This window comes from Chelon labrosus, assembly GCF_963514085.1.
Source record: "Chelon labrosus genome assembly, chromosome: 19".
Taxonomy (NCBI): Eukaryota; Metazoa; Chordata; class Actinopteri; order Mugiliformes; family Mugilidae; genus Chelon; species Chelon labrosus.
Window position 1 is genome coordinate 1,720,111 of NC_140352.1, and position 14,612 is coordinate 1,734,722.

The 14,612-nt window shown below is 40.9% G+C and overlaps 2 protein-coding genes across 2 annotated transcripts; one reads left to right on the forward strand and one right to left on the reverse strand.

The window, feature by feature from the left end:
* The first annotated feature begins 660 nt into the window (after positions 1–660).
* lipf (lipase, gastric) lies at positions 661–9,613 on the forward strand. The gene is made up of 11 exons (XM_084567335.1): positions 661–897; positions 1,258–1,389; positions 2,012–2,123; positions 2,981–3,179; positions 3,683–3,792; positions 4,067–4,203; positions 4,370–4,516; positions 5,737–5,808; positions 6,695–6,763; positions 6,859–6,969; positions 7,905–9,613. Exons 2-11 carry the CDS (start codon positions 1,261–1,263, stop codon positions 8,025–8,027), a joined length of 1,209 nt encoding a protein of 402 aa, XP_084423461.1. The 5' UTR covers positions 661–897; positions 1,258–1,260; the 3' UTR covers positions 8,028–9,613.
* ankrd22 (ankyrin repeat domain 22) lies at positions 9,610–13,593 on the reverse strand. Its single transcript, XM_084567337.1, has 6 exons — positions 13,525–13,593; positions 12,083–12,271; positions 11,712–11,819; positions 11,451–11,528; positions 11,062–11,160; positions 9,610–10,534 (listed from the first exon to the last, which is right to left on the reverse strand). The coding sequence occupies exons 1-6, from the start codon at positions 13,543–13,545 to the stop codon at positions 10,457–10,459; spliced, it is 573 nt and encodes a 190-aa protein (XP_084423463.1). The 5' UTR covers positions 13,546–13,593; the 3' UTR covers positions 9,610–10,456.
* Between the last annotated feature and the right edge of the window lie 1,019 nt (positions 13,594–14,612).

Below are 14,612 nucleotides of genomic sequence, written 5' to 3' on the forward strand. Positions count from 1 at the left end.
GTTTAATTTTTTTATTTCGCTTACCCACCTTACAGTTAGTACTATAATCACCAGTTATATATAATCAGTATCAGTTCACCAATAATAAATAAATTAATTCATATTTTCTTTGTCACATTAAAGTGTACATTTCCTTGTTATTTTTTTACGAATGTAATCAGATGTGTTTTAATTATTGTTATTCAAATACGAATGAACTATTTTCAGATTAGTTTGTGTCTTTGACGGTTTTTATTCCAAATATAAAGGACGTTTTTCTATCTAGTTATTGAGCTTTTATTTTGAACGTCAGTTGAAATTAATTTAAGTTTTATTTTATCCATATATATATATATAATTGTTTTAGTTTGTGTTTTTGGATGAAAATCCTCCCGACCCACCACTTCCGGTCTCGGCCAGATTTCTGTTTCCGGTCCGTGTTGGTTCCAGGCTGATCATGGTAAATTCATCAGCTGATAACTTCAGTCTTCTCTTAACAAACGGGCTTATTGTCACAGATTCGACTCATTTTTGTGGTTAAATTCTTACAAAACGAAAAAATTAAAAACAAAAGCTCATTTGTCTCCTCCCATCTAAACCGGTTTAAACTGTGTGTTTTGTGTTGGAGGTATTTCAGAATAAAAGCCCGGCTCAGAGTGACCCTGATAGGTGTGATGGACTCTGACCTGTTGACCTCACACTGTTTTCTCAGGAAAGATAAAGAACAAACGGGACAAACATCCGGGGCCTTAAACGCCTCACTCTTCATCCTGATGTTCAGTTGATCTTATCCGACCAATCAGAGAGAGACCTTCGCCTGACGTCACGGCCGTGTTCTTCCTGATTATAAAACACAAGAAGAATCAAGTCAGCTGATCAGAGAGAGGTTCAGTCAGAGATCCGCGGACTGCAGGACAGGTGAGTGCTCCTACCGTTCACCTCCCGTTGTTACCGATTCATCAGCCGTTAACACGATTATTAACTCTTTATTATTAACGGCTGCTCACCTGGTTTATTACTTATTCATTACTTTAAACTGGCTGCAACAGGCTGCAGGCGACTGTAGAGCTGCTTTATCCGATTTTCTGCAAATCATTTAAATGCATCATCTACAAAAAAATGAACATCTGGAACATCTTCATCAGACTAGACTCTAAACGCATCTTCATCACCATCTTCATCTCGAGCTGCAACAGGAAAAGTCAGTTTTCATTTCACCACAGAAGAAGAAACTTGTTTTGTTAATGAGCTCTGTGTGTGTGTGTGTGTGTGTGTCAGATCATGTTGTGTGTGTCGGTGTGTGTCTTGCTTCTCTCTGTCTTCGTCCACAGCAGCCGCCCGTCCACCACCGGTCAGCGGCGCTATGATAAGCTGCTCCAGAGGCTGGACCCTGAAGTGCACATGAACATTGTGAGTTCTCACCTTCAGATGAAGACGGGGCGCCAACGTTAACGTTCATGGTTCATGAATAGAGTCGAGATGTGTGACTGAAAGCTGCTGGAGCATTTTATTTTATTTTAATGTCACGCTGCTTTCTGCTCCTGCAGCACAAGAGCTCAGAGGAAAATATGGAGCGTTTCATTTCTGCAGAAACTTTACTACGAGAACAAACAAACGGGTTTATTGTCACAGATTCGACTCATTTCTTCAAATTCTTCCAGAACAAACTGATCTGACTGCATCTAAACCAGATAAAAAAACTGCTGTGTTTTGTGTTGGAGATATTTTCACAATAAAAGCCCCAATCAGAGAGTCCACCTCCCTCCACACAGTGACGCCTGATAGATCTGATGGACTCTGACCTGCTGACGTCAGACTATTTTCTCAGGAAAGATACGCCTTTCATTCTCTGATGTTCAGTTAATCAGGAGTTTGTTCATTTCTTCCTCCTCCATGTTAACGGCACAGGTGGAGCTCCGCCTCCCTGCAGACATTATGAGCCAGACAATAAATGCTGTGAATCCAAGCGTTTGTTTTGTGACGTACTTGTAGTGGAAACGAGGAGAATAAAAGCTTCTTGAACGTGTTTCAGACGGAGATCATTCGGCATTGGGGTTACCCTACAGAGGAGCACGAGGTGCTGACGGAGGACGGATACATCCTGACCGTCAACAGGATCCCACAGGGACTCAAACACAGCCCAGGTCGGTCTGACTCTAACCTAGACCAGAAGGGTTCAGTAGTGCAGTCAGTAAAATCTTGAAGGAAGAACAAGAAGTTAAAACCCACCATCTGGCTTCACTTCCTGGTTTTAATCACTGAACTTTAAGCTACTTTCACCACTCATAGGTCAGGTGACACTTCTCCTTAGCGTGGTCCTGGTTCCTTTTTGGTATTTCAAGTTTCGTTATAAACTAAAAATAAAAATTAAATGAATAAGATTTTAAACAGCAAAAACAAAAAAATGGAGACTACTTCCCGGACCAGAGAGACCTGGACCAGTGGTCACCATGGAGACTACTACCTGGACCAGAGAGACCTGGACCAGTGGTCACCATGGAGACTACTACCTGGACCAGAGAGACCTGGACCAGTGGTCACCATGGAGACTACTACCTGGACCAGAGAGACCTGGACCAGTGGTCACCATGGAGACTACTTCCTGGACCAGAGAGACCTGGACCAGTGGTCACCATGGAGACTACTACCTGGACCAGAGAGACCTGGACCAGTGGTCACCATGGAGACTACTACCTGGACCAGAGAGACCTGGACCAGTGGTCACCATGGAGACTACTACCTGGACCAGAGAGACCTGGACCAGTGGTCACCATGGAGACTACTACCTGGACCAGAGAGACCTGGACCAGTGGTCACCATGGAGACTGCTTCATGCCTCAGATCAAAACATCACCTCGGGAGAAACAACATTAATTTTTATTTCTGGTTTTAAAAGCAAACTTGAAATACCAAATACATCCACTGCCCTAGTGTATTTCATTTCTTTCCTTTCTTGGGACATGGTCAGGTTTTAACAGTTCTTGGTATGTCCCCCCCCCAGGTCCGAAGCCGGTGGTCTTCCTCCAGCATGGCCTCCTGGCTGCCGGCAGTAACTGGATCACCAACCTGCCTAACTCCAGTCTGGGCTACGTTCTGGCCGACGCCGGCTACGACGTGTGGCTCGGAAACAGCCGAGGGAACACCTGGTCCAGGAAACACAAGACGCTGAACCCGACCCAGGACGACTTCTGGAAGTTCAGGTACAAACACGCACCTCGGTTTACATCCAGTAAAGAATCCATGTGAATGTAGTGACTGATTTACTCATAAAACAAGCTGAAACAAGGCTAGGTGAACTTGTTGGGTTGGAGTTTAATAAGAACATCTGTGGGAGTGGCCCAACAGAAACTCACATGACTAGACTCTCCACCAGACTTCTAGACCTGAAGACTTGGATGATCTTCAAAGAACTTTAGTCCAGTTGTCTTTGTTTCTTGGATAAACCATTAACCTGAATGACTGAGAAACGTCTGAACCATAGACTGTAGAACCAGTGGACGCCATGACAGCTCCTCTAAAGTGAAGCAAAAGCATGTGGAGCTCCCCCTAGTGGCTGGAGGCTGCAGTATAGGTCATAAGCCCCGCCCCCTCCCTGTTTGGGGGGACATGTGGTGTTTTTGTCCAGTTTACGGTTCAAATGTCCAGAAACTCTTAGAAACATTTTGATGATGAGTGATGATGAAGCTCTGCTCTGTCGCTGCAGTTACGATGAGATGGCTCTGAAGGATCTTCCAGCCGTTGTAAACTACGTCCTGAAGGTGACCGGCCAAGAACAGATCTTCTACATCGGACACTCTCAGGGAACCACGATAGGTAAACCTTTATTTTGAAATTTAGCGCAGTCCAACTATGATTAAGCCTGGAAACCAGACCAGGTGTGGAGTCTCTCCGTTGGGAACTGATTCTGCACCAGCAGAGATCTGTCGGGCCAATTAGATTATGTGGGCGGGGCTTAATGTGGTGATACTTAAAATTGACATTACTGTGGATTGTGTCCAGCTATGCTATGCTATGCTAACGATAAGATGCTCATACAGAAAATGTAAAGGTAATTTTAGTCTCTCTGTGTCTCTGTCTTATTTCCCAGCATTCATGGCGTTCTCTTCGCTGCCGGAGCTAGCCAGTAAGATCAAGCTGTTCTTCGGTTTGGCTCCAGTAGCGACCGTCGCGTTCACCGCCAGCCCCATGACCAAACTGTCCATCCTGCCAGACTTCCTCATCTGGGTGAGACCTGAACTCCTGCTAACGAGTCACATGATGGTGATGAGTGAACAAGTCATGTGACCAAATACAAACTAATCAGCTGCTGTCACGTGACATCACAGTCCTCTGATAAGCTAATCTCCTCAGTGTTGATTTATTTGTACTGTGTGATGTGTTTTTGTCGTAGGACCTCTTCGGTAAGCGGGACTTCCTGCCTCAGAGTCACATGATCAAGTGGTTGGCAGAACACGTGTGTGCGAAGCATCTGCTCAGTGAACTGTGTGGAAACATCTTCTTCATCCTCTGTGGCTTCGACGAGAAAAACCTCAACATGGTTCGTAGCTCGGACAAGTTTTGAGTTTTTATCTGAATGTTTCATAAAATTAACGTCACGTTAACATCCGTCCTGATCTGGTCTCTAGAGTCCAGGTTAAACAGGTCCAGGTGTGAACACTGATCTGGTCTCTAGAGTCCAGGTTAAACAGGTCCAGGTGTGAACACTGATCTGGTCTCTAGTGTCCAGGTTAAACAGGTCCAGGTGTGAACACTGATCTGGTCTCTAGAGTCCAGGTTAAACAGGTCCAGGTGTGAACACTGATCTGGTCTCTAGAGTCCAGGTTAAACAGGTCCAGGTGTGAACACTGATGTGGTCTCTAGTGTCCAGGTTAAACAGGTCCAGGTGTGAACACTGATCTGGTCTCTAGAGTCCAGGTTAAACAGGTCCAGGTGTGAACACTGATCTGGTCTCTAGAGTCCAGGTTAAACAGGTCCAGGTGTGAACACTGATGTGGTCTCTAGTGTCCAGGTTAAACAGGTCCAGGTGTGAACACTGATCTGGTGTCAGTCCACATGTGGAGGTGGTCTGGGACACATGTGACCTCCTTCCTTTGGTAGTGTGAACACACAATGAGTCCTGGGTCACATTAGACCACCTACTCAACAGGGCTGATCTTTCCCTTCTTCCTTCTTTCCTGCTTTCAGTCTTCACTTAATTCCTTCTCTACTTCCTTCCTTCCTTCCTTCCTTTCTTTCTTTCTTTCTTTCTTTCTTTCTTCTCTAAAATAACTACCATCATAAATAAATCAGATGTTAACATGTGAGAGTCTTTCCATCTTGTTCCAACATCTGGATCATGTCTCCAAGTCAACCAGCAGCTGTTGATGGTTCTGATCCAGCGGTAGGTAGAGATCCATTAGAGACAGCAGCTGCTACAATATTCTACTGACCACATGATGGCGCTGCTGATTTACAGACACACAAACTGAGATCAGATCTCAAGTGCTGGCTGGGGACGCATGTGGAGACACATTTAGATTAACACCAGGTGTGAATCTGATTGGCAGCTTTTAACTCCATCTGTTTTTGTAAATTAATTATTGAAATAAATTAAAAACTACAAAAGTCACCAACAACTTTGAATTTAACTGTTTCTCCTAAAACAACAACCAGCTGATTAATCATTAATGAAAACAGCTCTGATCACTTTAAAGCCACAGTTTGCTGATGAAGACCATGAGATGTGACCTTTGAGCTTCTTCACTGTGTTTCTTCCAGACTCGGACTCCAGTCTACACCACTCACTGTCCTGCTGGGACGTCCGTCCAAAACATGGTCCACTGGGCCCAGGTAACGCACACAGCACCAACCTTTAGACCAGTAACAACCATGTGATATGACAACATGTCAGCTCCGTTTACCGCCCACATGATTCTTATTTCGGGTTCATGAATCACGGTTTTCTTTTTTCAGTTTTCCGCTCACACCAAAATTCATCTGCAGGAAATATTTAGTTGTGGTGACGTAAGAGCTAACAGCTAATAGCTAACTGCCCTCCAGAGCCCAAACACACAAACAACATATTTGGTCAAAGTACAAGATTATGAACTTAAATTATTAAATAAATTAGTTGACACGTAGTTACACACAGTAGTGGAAAAGATCCTTAACTTGGGTAAAGTTTGAGGTATTTTTGTACTTTTTATTTTGATGCACAAATTGATGCCAAAGTCAGTACTAATGTGTTAAAGCATATTTCTTTTAACGTACACACGTTCAGTGATTTGACCCTCAGCCCGCCCCGTAGTTTTTTTAAACCAGAAACCGATGCAGCAGAAATGTTGTGGATGGAGCAGAAACAAACCTCTTAAAATAGAAATGAACGACAGCTTCATCTTCAGAGTCTAAATTATCTAAATGATCTAGTTTAATGTCTGGTTTCCACCGCGGTTTGCAGCAGAGACACAGCTTATTTTTAGAGAAGCTTTGAGGTGATTCTGAAAAAATATTCTGGTTAAAAACGTTAAAAAACGTGAAAAATATCTCTTTAAGGTGCATTTATAGCAGATAGATAAAATGTGTGACTAATTTGTGATAAAGTTTTAACAATCACGTTTAATTGCAATCAAATATTTAAACTAATTGGCTGCCCTGTTTGTTACCTTCGTGTTATCTTGACTAAATTAAAAGGAAGTTGTGTTAGCAGAGCTTTCTGATTGGTTGCTGTCGTTTTCAGGCGGTTCATGGAGGTAAACTCATGGCCTTTGACTTTGGAGCTGCAGGAAACATGAAGCACTACAACCAGGTGAGACAGAACCGGGACTCGTCAAAGAATCAGTCCATGAGCCACGTTTAGGTTTGAAACATTAAACAGACTCCATGTCCTTGTCCCCTCTTCAGTCCACTCCACCGCAGTACCACGTCCAGGACATGAAGGTTCCCACCGCTCTGTATTCAGGGGGACAGGATACGTTGGCAGACCCCAAAGACGTGGCCGTCCTCCTCACTCAGGTCAGTATGAGAGACAGGAAGTCAGAAAAATCTATATGATGACCGTGTGAGGAAGAAAACATCATTTACTGTTGGAGTGCCACAGGGCTCTATTGTAGGTCCTCTTCAGTTTGAGTCTTGTGGTTTCTCAGCCAGACTCAACTCACACAGCTGGATAATCCTCGCAACAATCAGAGCCATGTAGTTGTAAACTGATTCAACTCCACGGAGCTGAGATTTTGTGGGCGGAGGAAGTTGGTTTGGCTATTATGTTTAATAAATAAAAATTAATTTGGATGGCTCCTCCCTCGTTTACAACATTCGTAGTTCAGAAAAAGAAATGGAGACAAAAGAATCCAGAAACATCAGGGAACAGCCTTTAACATAACAGCTTCTAGATCAGGGGTTGTCAAACATACGGCCCGGGGGTCAAAACCGGCCCCCCAAGAGGGTCCAGTCTGGCCCCGCATAAAATTACAAAGCTGTTAACTGCAATTTTTCAACAAAACTAACTGCTATTTCTAACTTGTCCAACTGTTTTAGTAGCAGACAGAACACAATACTCAGAAGTGAACAGCAGATGGCAGCAATGTGCCAAGAATTACACTTTTAAAATTTCAGGTTGTTCATAAAATGTTCTATAGAAGGATATTAATGGATCATGTTCTTATTTGCATTAAAACAAAGGAAACATCTGGAGTTGTTGTTATTTATAGGTTATTATTCTATTATGTTACTGATCCAGTCTGGGCTGAACGTGGCCCCTGAACTAAGATGAGTCTGATGCTACGATTACGATAAAGTGATTCTTACTTTTCTTTTTCCATTTTAAAACACCAGAGCTGCCGCACACAGAGCTCTTCCCTCTCTGCTCTCGTGATTATTCTGGTTTCCCCCGTCGTCTGTAACATGATACGATGATCGTATGTTTTCACGCTGTGTCTCTGTGTCTGCAGGTGCCGAACCTGGTCTACCATAAGCACATCGAACACTGGGAACATCTGGATTTTATTTGGGGCCTGGATGCTCCTGAGCAGATGTTTCCCTCCATCCTGAAGCTGCTGCAGGAGCATCGCTAGAGCATTTTTATTGGTTTTATCCAGAAGCACCAGCAGACTGAGTGTTTGTTTTAAACTTGAATTTTGTACTCATCAGTTTCATCCTGCATCCATCGCTCTCACTGAACGTCCTCCATATGCAGTGAGTCTGAAACCTTATTACGATTTAGGACAACTTCAACTTTGTAGAAACACCTGAGTATCAGGACTTTTAACAGATTAGAATACCTCATAGAGAATTAACCTGAGAATGAGACCAAAGATCAGATTAGTTAGTAAAGACAGATCGTGAAATAAAATAATACACTTTCCGTCTTTGCTGTAATCTGCTGCAGGTTTTTACAGGTTTTTAAAGTGTAGCCGGCTGAATGTGTACGATGTGCGAGAGTCTAAATGTGATCTCATTCATGAAACAGAAAAACACACTCTTTTAATATTTTTAACTGCATCCAATGTGCCTCTTTTACACTGTGACTGGTTTTAATTACATTCATGTCTTTAGCATTTAGAAGCTGAAGGAAAACAATCTGAGCCTCTTCATACTGCCATACCAAAAACTAAACTATGGATGACACCACTACATGCCCCCTTTCAGTCCAGACGTTTAAACCATGCTGGAATAACGTGTGAATACTAACGTGTTCATTAAGGGCTGAATTTTTATGCATAAACATGAGTTTAAAGTGTTGAAGCTGTACTATAAACTGATTTTTTAACTTTTAACCTGTAATAATGTGACAGATTTTACTTTCCTCTGATCAACTGTTCATTTTCACCACTAACTAAATAAAAAACAAAATACAGTTTGTTGCTTCAGGTCTATTTTTTTTCAACAAAACTTTTATTGTGAAAGTCCATCACATTGAAACTACACTGCCAGGCCCAAAAAATAAAAGTCTCCACCTGGATTTAACTAATCAAATAGGTAGGAGCCTCCTATTGGATAATTACTGCATGGGTGATTATCTTTCAGCTGACAACAAGTTATTTAACCCCAACTGATGCAGTGAGTAGCTTCTCATTTCTTCAACAACCATGTCTAAAGACACATCCTGTGGTCGTCTGTTTGAGAAGGGTCAAATCATTGGCATGCATCAAGCAGAGAAAACATCTAAGGAGATTGTAGAAACTACTAAAACTGGGTTAAGAACTGTCCAAGGCATTATTAAAAACTGGAAGGATAGTGGAGAAGCATCAGGGTAAGAAGAGAGGCAGATGAAGTGATGCACCCATCATGCCTAGTGTCTACTGTACAAGCCTGTGGGGGCAGTGCTATGATCTGGGGTTGCTGCAGTTGCTCAGGTCTAGGTTCAGCAACATTATGTGTCCAAAGAATGTGGTCAGCTGACTACCTGAATATACTGAATGACCAGGTTATTCCATCAATGGATCATATTCCAAGATGACAATGCCAGGATTCATGGGGCTCAGATTGTGAAAGAGTGGTTCAGGGAGCATGAGACATCATGTTCACACATGGATTGGCCACCACAGAGTCCAGACCTGAACCCCATTGAGAATCTCTGGGATGTGCTGGAGAAGGCTTTGTGCAGTGGTCAGACTCTCCCATCATCAATACAAGATCTTGGTGAGAAATGAATGAAACACTGGATGGAAATAAATCTGGAGACATTGGAGAAGATTATAGAAACAATGATACAGAGAATGTGTGCTGTAATCAAAGATAAAGGAGGTCCAACCAGATATTAGAGTGTGGGACCTTTTCTTTGGCCAGGCAGTGGATCAGTTATCATATTAAGACTCTTATTGTGAAAGTTTGCCATCAGACTGCCAGTGTCTCATTGATCATAATTAGACTCTTATTGTGAAAGCATTCCTTCAGACTAAAGGCTGATTTGTAGTTCAGCGCTGGTGTCTGTGTGCGTCTTCATTTACACAGAATGAAGGATCATGGGAATTCAACCAACACAAACACTACAGAGGTGAGGTTTAGTGAGTCATGTGGATTCATGAGGTGGGTGGGACTAGTTACATGATGGGCGTGCTCTGTTTTTATTCAACTGTCCAATAAATAACATTGACAGGGTGTGACAGTATGTGTGGGTGTTTTATTTACATGTTTTATAAAACATTTTTGTACTTTAGAAAAAAAGTGAATTTGAAATGTACTGTTTGATGATTAGCTTTACATCTACAGACATATTTTATTATTTATACATATTGTTGTTGTTGTTTACCCTAAAGACATTTTACACTTGTGCTCTCTGTGTTCAGTAAAAAACATGAATTCAGATGGTCAGTTTAGCTTAGCACAGCTAGCATAATGTTTATAACTAGACAGTGTTATTGACGCTACTCTTAGAAACAGTTAGCAAACAAAGACTGGAAGCAGCGGCGTCGTCTTAAGTATCTTTTCATTAATGCTCCTCGACAACAACATAAATTATTAATATTCTAGTAGTACTTCAAACGTTTTCTCTTGTTGTCTGTCAGCGCGTCTTCTTCAGCATGCTGACGATCTTCGTAAACTTTTTTCTGCTGGCGATGTCCAGCGGAGTTTCTCCATCCTGTAAAACCAGACATGGTTCAGACCTGTGACGTCAGAGCTTCACATTGTGTGTTGTAGTGTGTTTTTATTCGTATGTTATTTTTAATACGCACGTTTTAGTACGTAGGTTACTTTTGGTATGTGGGTTATTTCTGCTGTAGTTGTTTTATCAAAGACAAAGTAACTTTATTTCTGACATGTGCAACACATACACAGGATTGAAATTTCTTTCCTCAAAGTCCTACGATGCGACAACTTAAACATAAAATGTACAAATCTGAGATTAAGAAAAGAAGAAAGAAAAAAAGGTATTGCGGTATTGTTTTGTACATACGTAATTTCTTTGTTCGTATGTTATTTGTATGTACGTTATTCTTGATGTTGGTGTATTTGTTGTACGTACGTTATATTTTTTACGTACGTTATTTTTCTCACGTACGTTATTTTCTTTACGTATCTTATTCTTGATGTTGGTGTATTTGCTGTACGTACGGTATTCTTCTTATGTACGTTATTTTCCTTACGTACGTTCTTTTTCTTACGTACCTTATTCTTGATGTTGGTTTCCGCTTTTTTCTGCAGCAGCAGTGAAACCAGACGATGACTTCTCCTCTGACAGACGTAGTGGAGTGCGGTGTTCCCCTTCTACAAACAAAATCAACACATCTTAACATTTCAGAGGTTTTCAGTGAGTCTCTTAACAGCTGTTTATGACTTTTTAGAAAACCCAATAGTTAATAAATTTAGAAGTAACATCACTTTGAGACAGGGCGTTAAGTTAAAGGACAAATCCTGGTTAAAAATGACTGGACAGGTTGTTTAGTGTAGTACCACAGGACAAGGTTTCCCTGTGTAAAACACTGGTTAGTTGCATTAATCTAGTTTATTCTTCTAGTCGATGATATCTGGTTCACTTCCTGTTTGTGTTTACTCACATAGTCGACAGCGTTGATGTTAACTGTGCTGCTCAGCACGGCCTCCATCAGAGCACCGTGGCGTCTCTGTTTCTGCAACTGCAACAAAAAACAAACCAACACTAACTCACAAACACGATGGAATCAGTTGAAAACAACGCGACGGCGTGCTCACAGGTTTGCAGTGCAGTGGGAAGATGCTGATTAGTGAATATGGATGTTCACACATGAAACACGTGTTTTATAATCTGGATTACTGTGATTCTTGTGGTGTGAACGTACCATGATGAAGTATCCGAGCAGCAGGATGGGCATCAGGATGGCGATCAACAGATAATCCACCAGAGAGAGCGATATCTTGGACACATAGTGGAGACACGTCCTTTGTTTCTAACAGAGAGAGAGAGTCCAGTATTCAGTCCACACATTCTACACATTCTACACATTTTACACATTTTACACAGTTCGGCTGCAGGTGGTGACGTCTATGTTCCACTTAAAAGCCAACATTTCACCCAAAGGCATTAACAGGTGAAATGATGAACATACCATTCTACAAACCTGTCCTACAAGTTCAGAGACGCCCCCCAGGCTGATCAACTGACAGCCCTGAAAGGCCTGAACCTTTAGATCTATGTAACAGGTGAAGATACCTTATTAATCAGGTGGACGTCAGCCTTGTTGTCCAGCAGGTATTTGACCACATTCACGTTGCCACTGCGACAGGCGGCGATGAGCGGCGTGTCCCCGTTGTGTGCCTGAACGTTCAGCTGCGCCGGGTCATTTTTCAGGTGTTCATAAAGCTGATGGACGTCTCCATTATACGCTGCCTGACAGGCCGGCTACAGAGGAGGAGAGGTTGAGTTTGTTAGTCAGGAAAATATAGAGATATGTGGACAAAACCTATCTCAAACAGTTTAACCCTTCTTCTAGATTTAGTCTCCCCCTGCTCCCAGGCTTTATGCTAAGCTAGGCTAAGAGTTTCCCCCTGCTTCCAGTCTCTGTGCTAAGCTAGGCTAATCCTGCCATGGATCTGCACGGAGTAAACCAGTCACCCAAAATAAAACCAGTCTGTCCAGTTTCCTCCAGTTATCTTAACTGGAAATCAGCTGCACAAGAAACGAGGACGGACAAATATGTAAAACAAACATTCACTGAATATCATTTTATACTATTGAAGCCACGTGTTGTGAGCAGAGTTACACATTAAACTGTGGCTGTTTGTCAGGAATGAGTCGGTCTGAACGTTTCCAGCTGAAGCTTCGTTCTGGGCTTCTGATCAGAGAAAACCTCCCAGGTGTTACTGATAAAAGAGTCAGGACTACGCTTCAATACGCTGCGTCGCTATCATTTCTCTTTCTCTGTCAAATATAGAACACAGAGGTCAGATCAGTCAGCTGATAACTTTATGTTTGTGTGATCAGTGTCACTGATATAAATTGTCTTGTTGTCTTGTTTCTTTTAGTCTGAATGTACTTTATCTTTATTATTATTATTAGTAATAGTATTAAGCAAATGAGAGACTGTACTTATGATGAGATTAAATTCTTTAGAATCAAATTTCTGTAATATTTCAGCAGTATTCCTGTTATTGTTCCTGTCATATCGGTTTACACATTGAAACATTTAATAGCCTGGTTCATTCTAGTATTTCTATTACTTTATTTTATAATATTATCTGTAATATCTGTGTAGTACTTGTATAATATTTCCTGTAATATTTCTGCAGTACTTCTTTATATTTCCTGTGTAATTGTACAGTTTTTCTATTATTTCTGTAGTATTTCTATTACTTCTATTATTATTCCTGTTGTATTTCTGTAATATTATCTGTATTATCTGTAATATCTGTGTAGTACTTCTGTAATATTGCCTGGGTTATTGTTCGCGTCATATTTAAAGATAATACTTGTATTTTCAGTCTAAACGCCTCGGGCTGTTTTACGTCTAATCTTCCTGTTTGTGAAACTTTGACTAAAACTCACAAGTAACACAAACCGGAAGTGTCTCTGATAAACAACCGGAATAAATTAAAGAAAATCAGATTTAACAGTTTGTTTCGGACAGAAAACTGAAAACTGAAGTCTCTTCTTACCTCCGAGTACACCAGCCCCATGACGGATTGAACACACCTGGACGTCAACGTCTGGATACGTCGGCAACAATACTTCCGGCTTTATATTTCAAAATAAAGGTATAACAGGATTTTCTCGTTTTGCCTATTTATGCAAATATTTGTTGATATTTTTTACCCCCACCCCCAAAAAACTGTCTTGTCACTGGTTCGCATATTTGAGATTTAAAAACATTTAATAGTCTAAATGTTCACTTTAATTATAGTTTCCTTTTTTTATTTCAGTTTTTGTAACTGTACGTAAAATAATAAAGAAATAAAGAGATTATTAAAATCTTATTACTCATAGACGTTATATTCATTAATTCATTCTTTTACTGTCAACAATATCTTCATTTTATTTATCACCACGCTTAATAAAGTCGTTACAGTTTTACTGAAAATAAATAGAACTAGTAATAACTGTTTGTTGCTGCTCAATAACTAAATAAAGAGATTAATATGAAAATATTATTTAAAAAAAAATATATATTTTATATAATAGATTTTTATTTTATTTTGTAGGCCCAGCTGCTTTACTTCCTGTGTTTCTGCTGCTCACCTTGTTTTACTTCACACACACTAAACTGACTCACTCTTCATTCAGCTCTGTGTGATTTATTTAATTTCAGGTTTAAACTCGTCTCCTCTGAAAACCGGAAGTTGGAATCAGCCTGAAGCTAAATGCTCAGGATCAGAGTCACTCTCACAGGTCACGGTTCATGAAGGAGAACTCTGAGATTTATCGCTTAGTTTAACACAAACAACAACACATTTAACAGTCACGAGATACAAAAGCAAATCAAATTGTTTTTTTAGTTTGTGACATCATCACTTACAAAACAACTCCAAAAACTCTTAGATATTTTTTTTGTTGTTTTTTCATCTTGAAGTTAAATTTAAATAAAAAGATATGATCGTTAAAATCCTCCCTGTGCAGGTCGAGGTGACTCCAGCAGGGGGCGACAGAGTTCACAGCACTGCTCCTTTAATCCTTTAACTTTTCTTTTCTCTTGATATTTTCAGGAGTGTAGAACAAATCTGAAGATATAAAATCAGTCTCAGCTCCT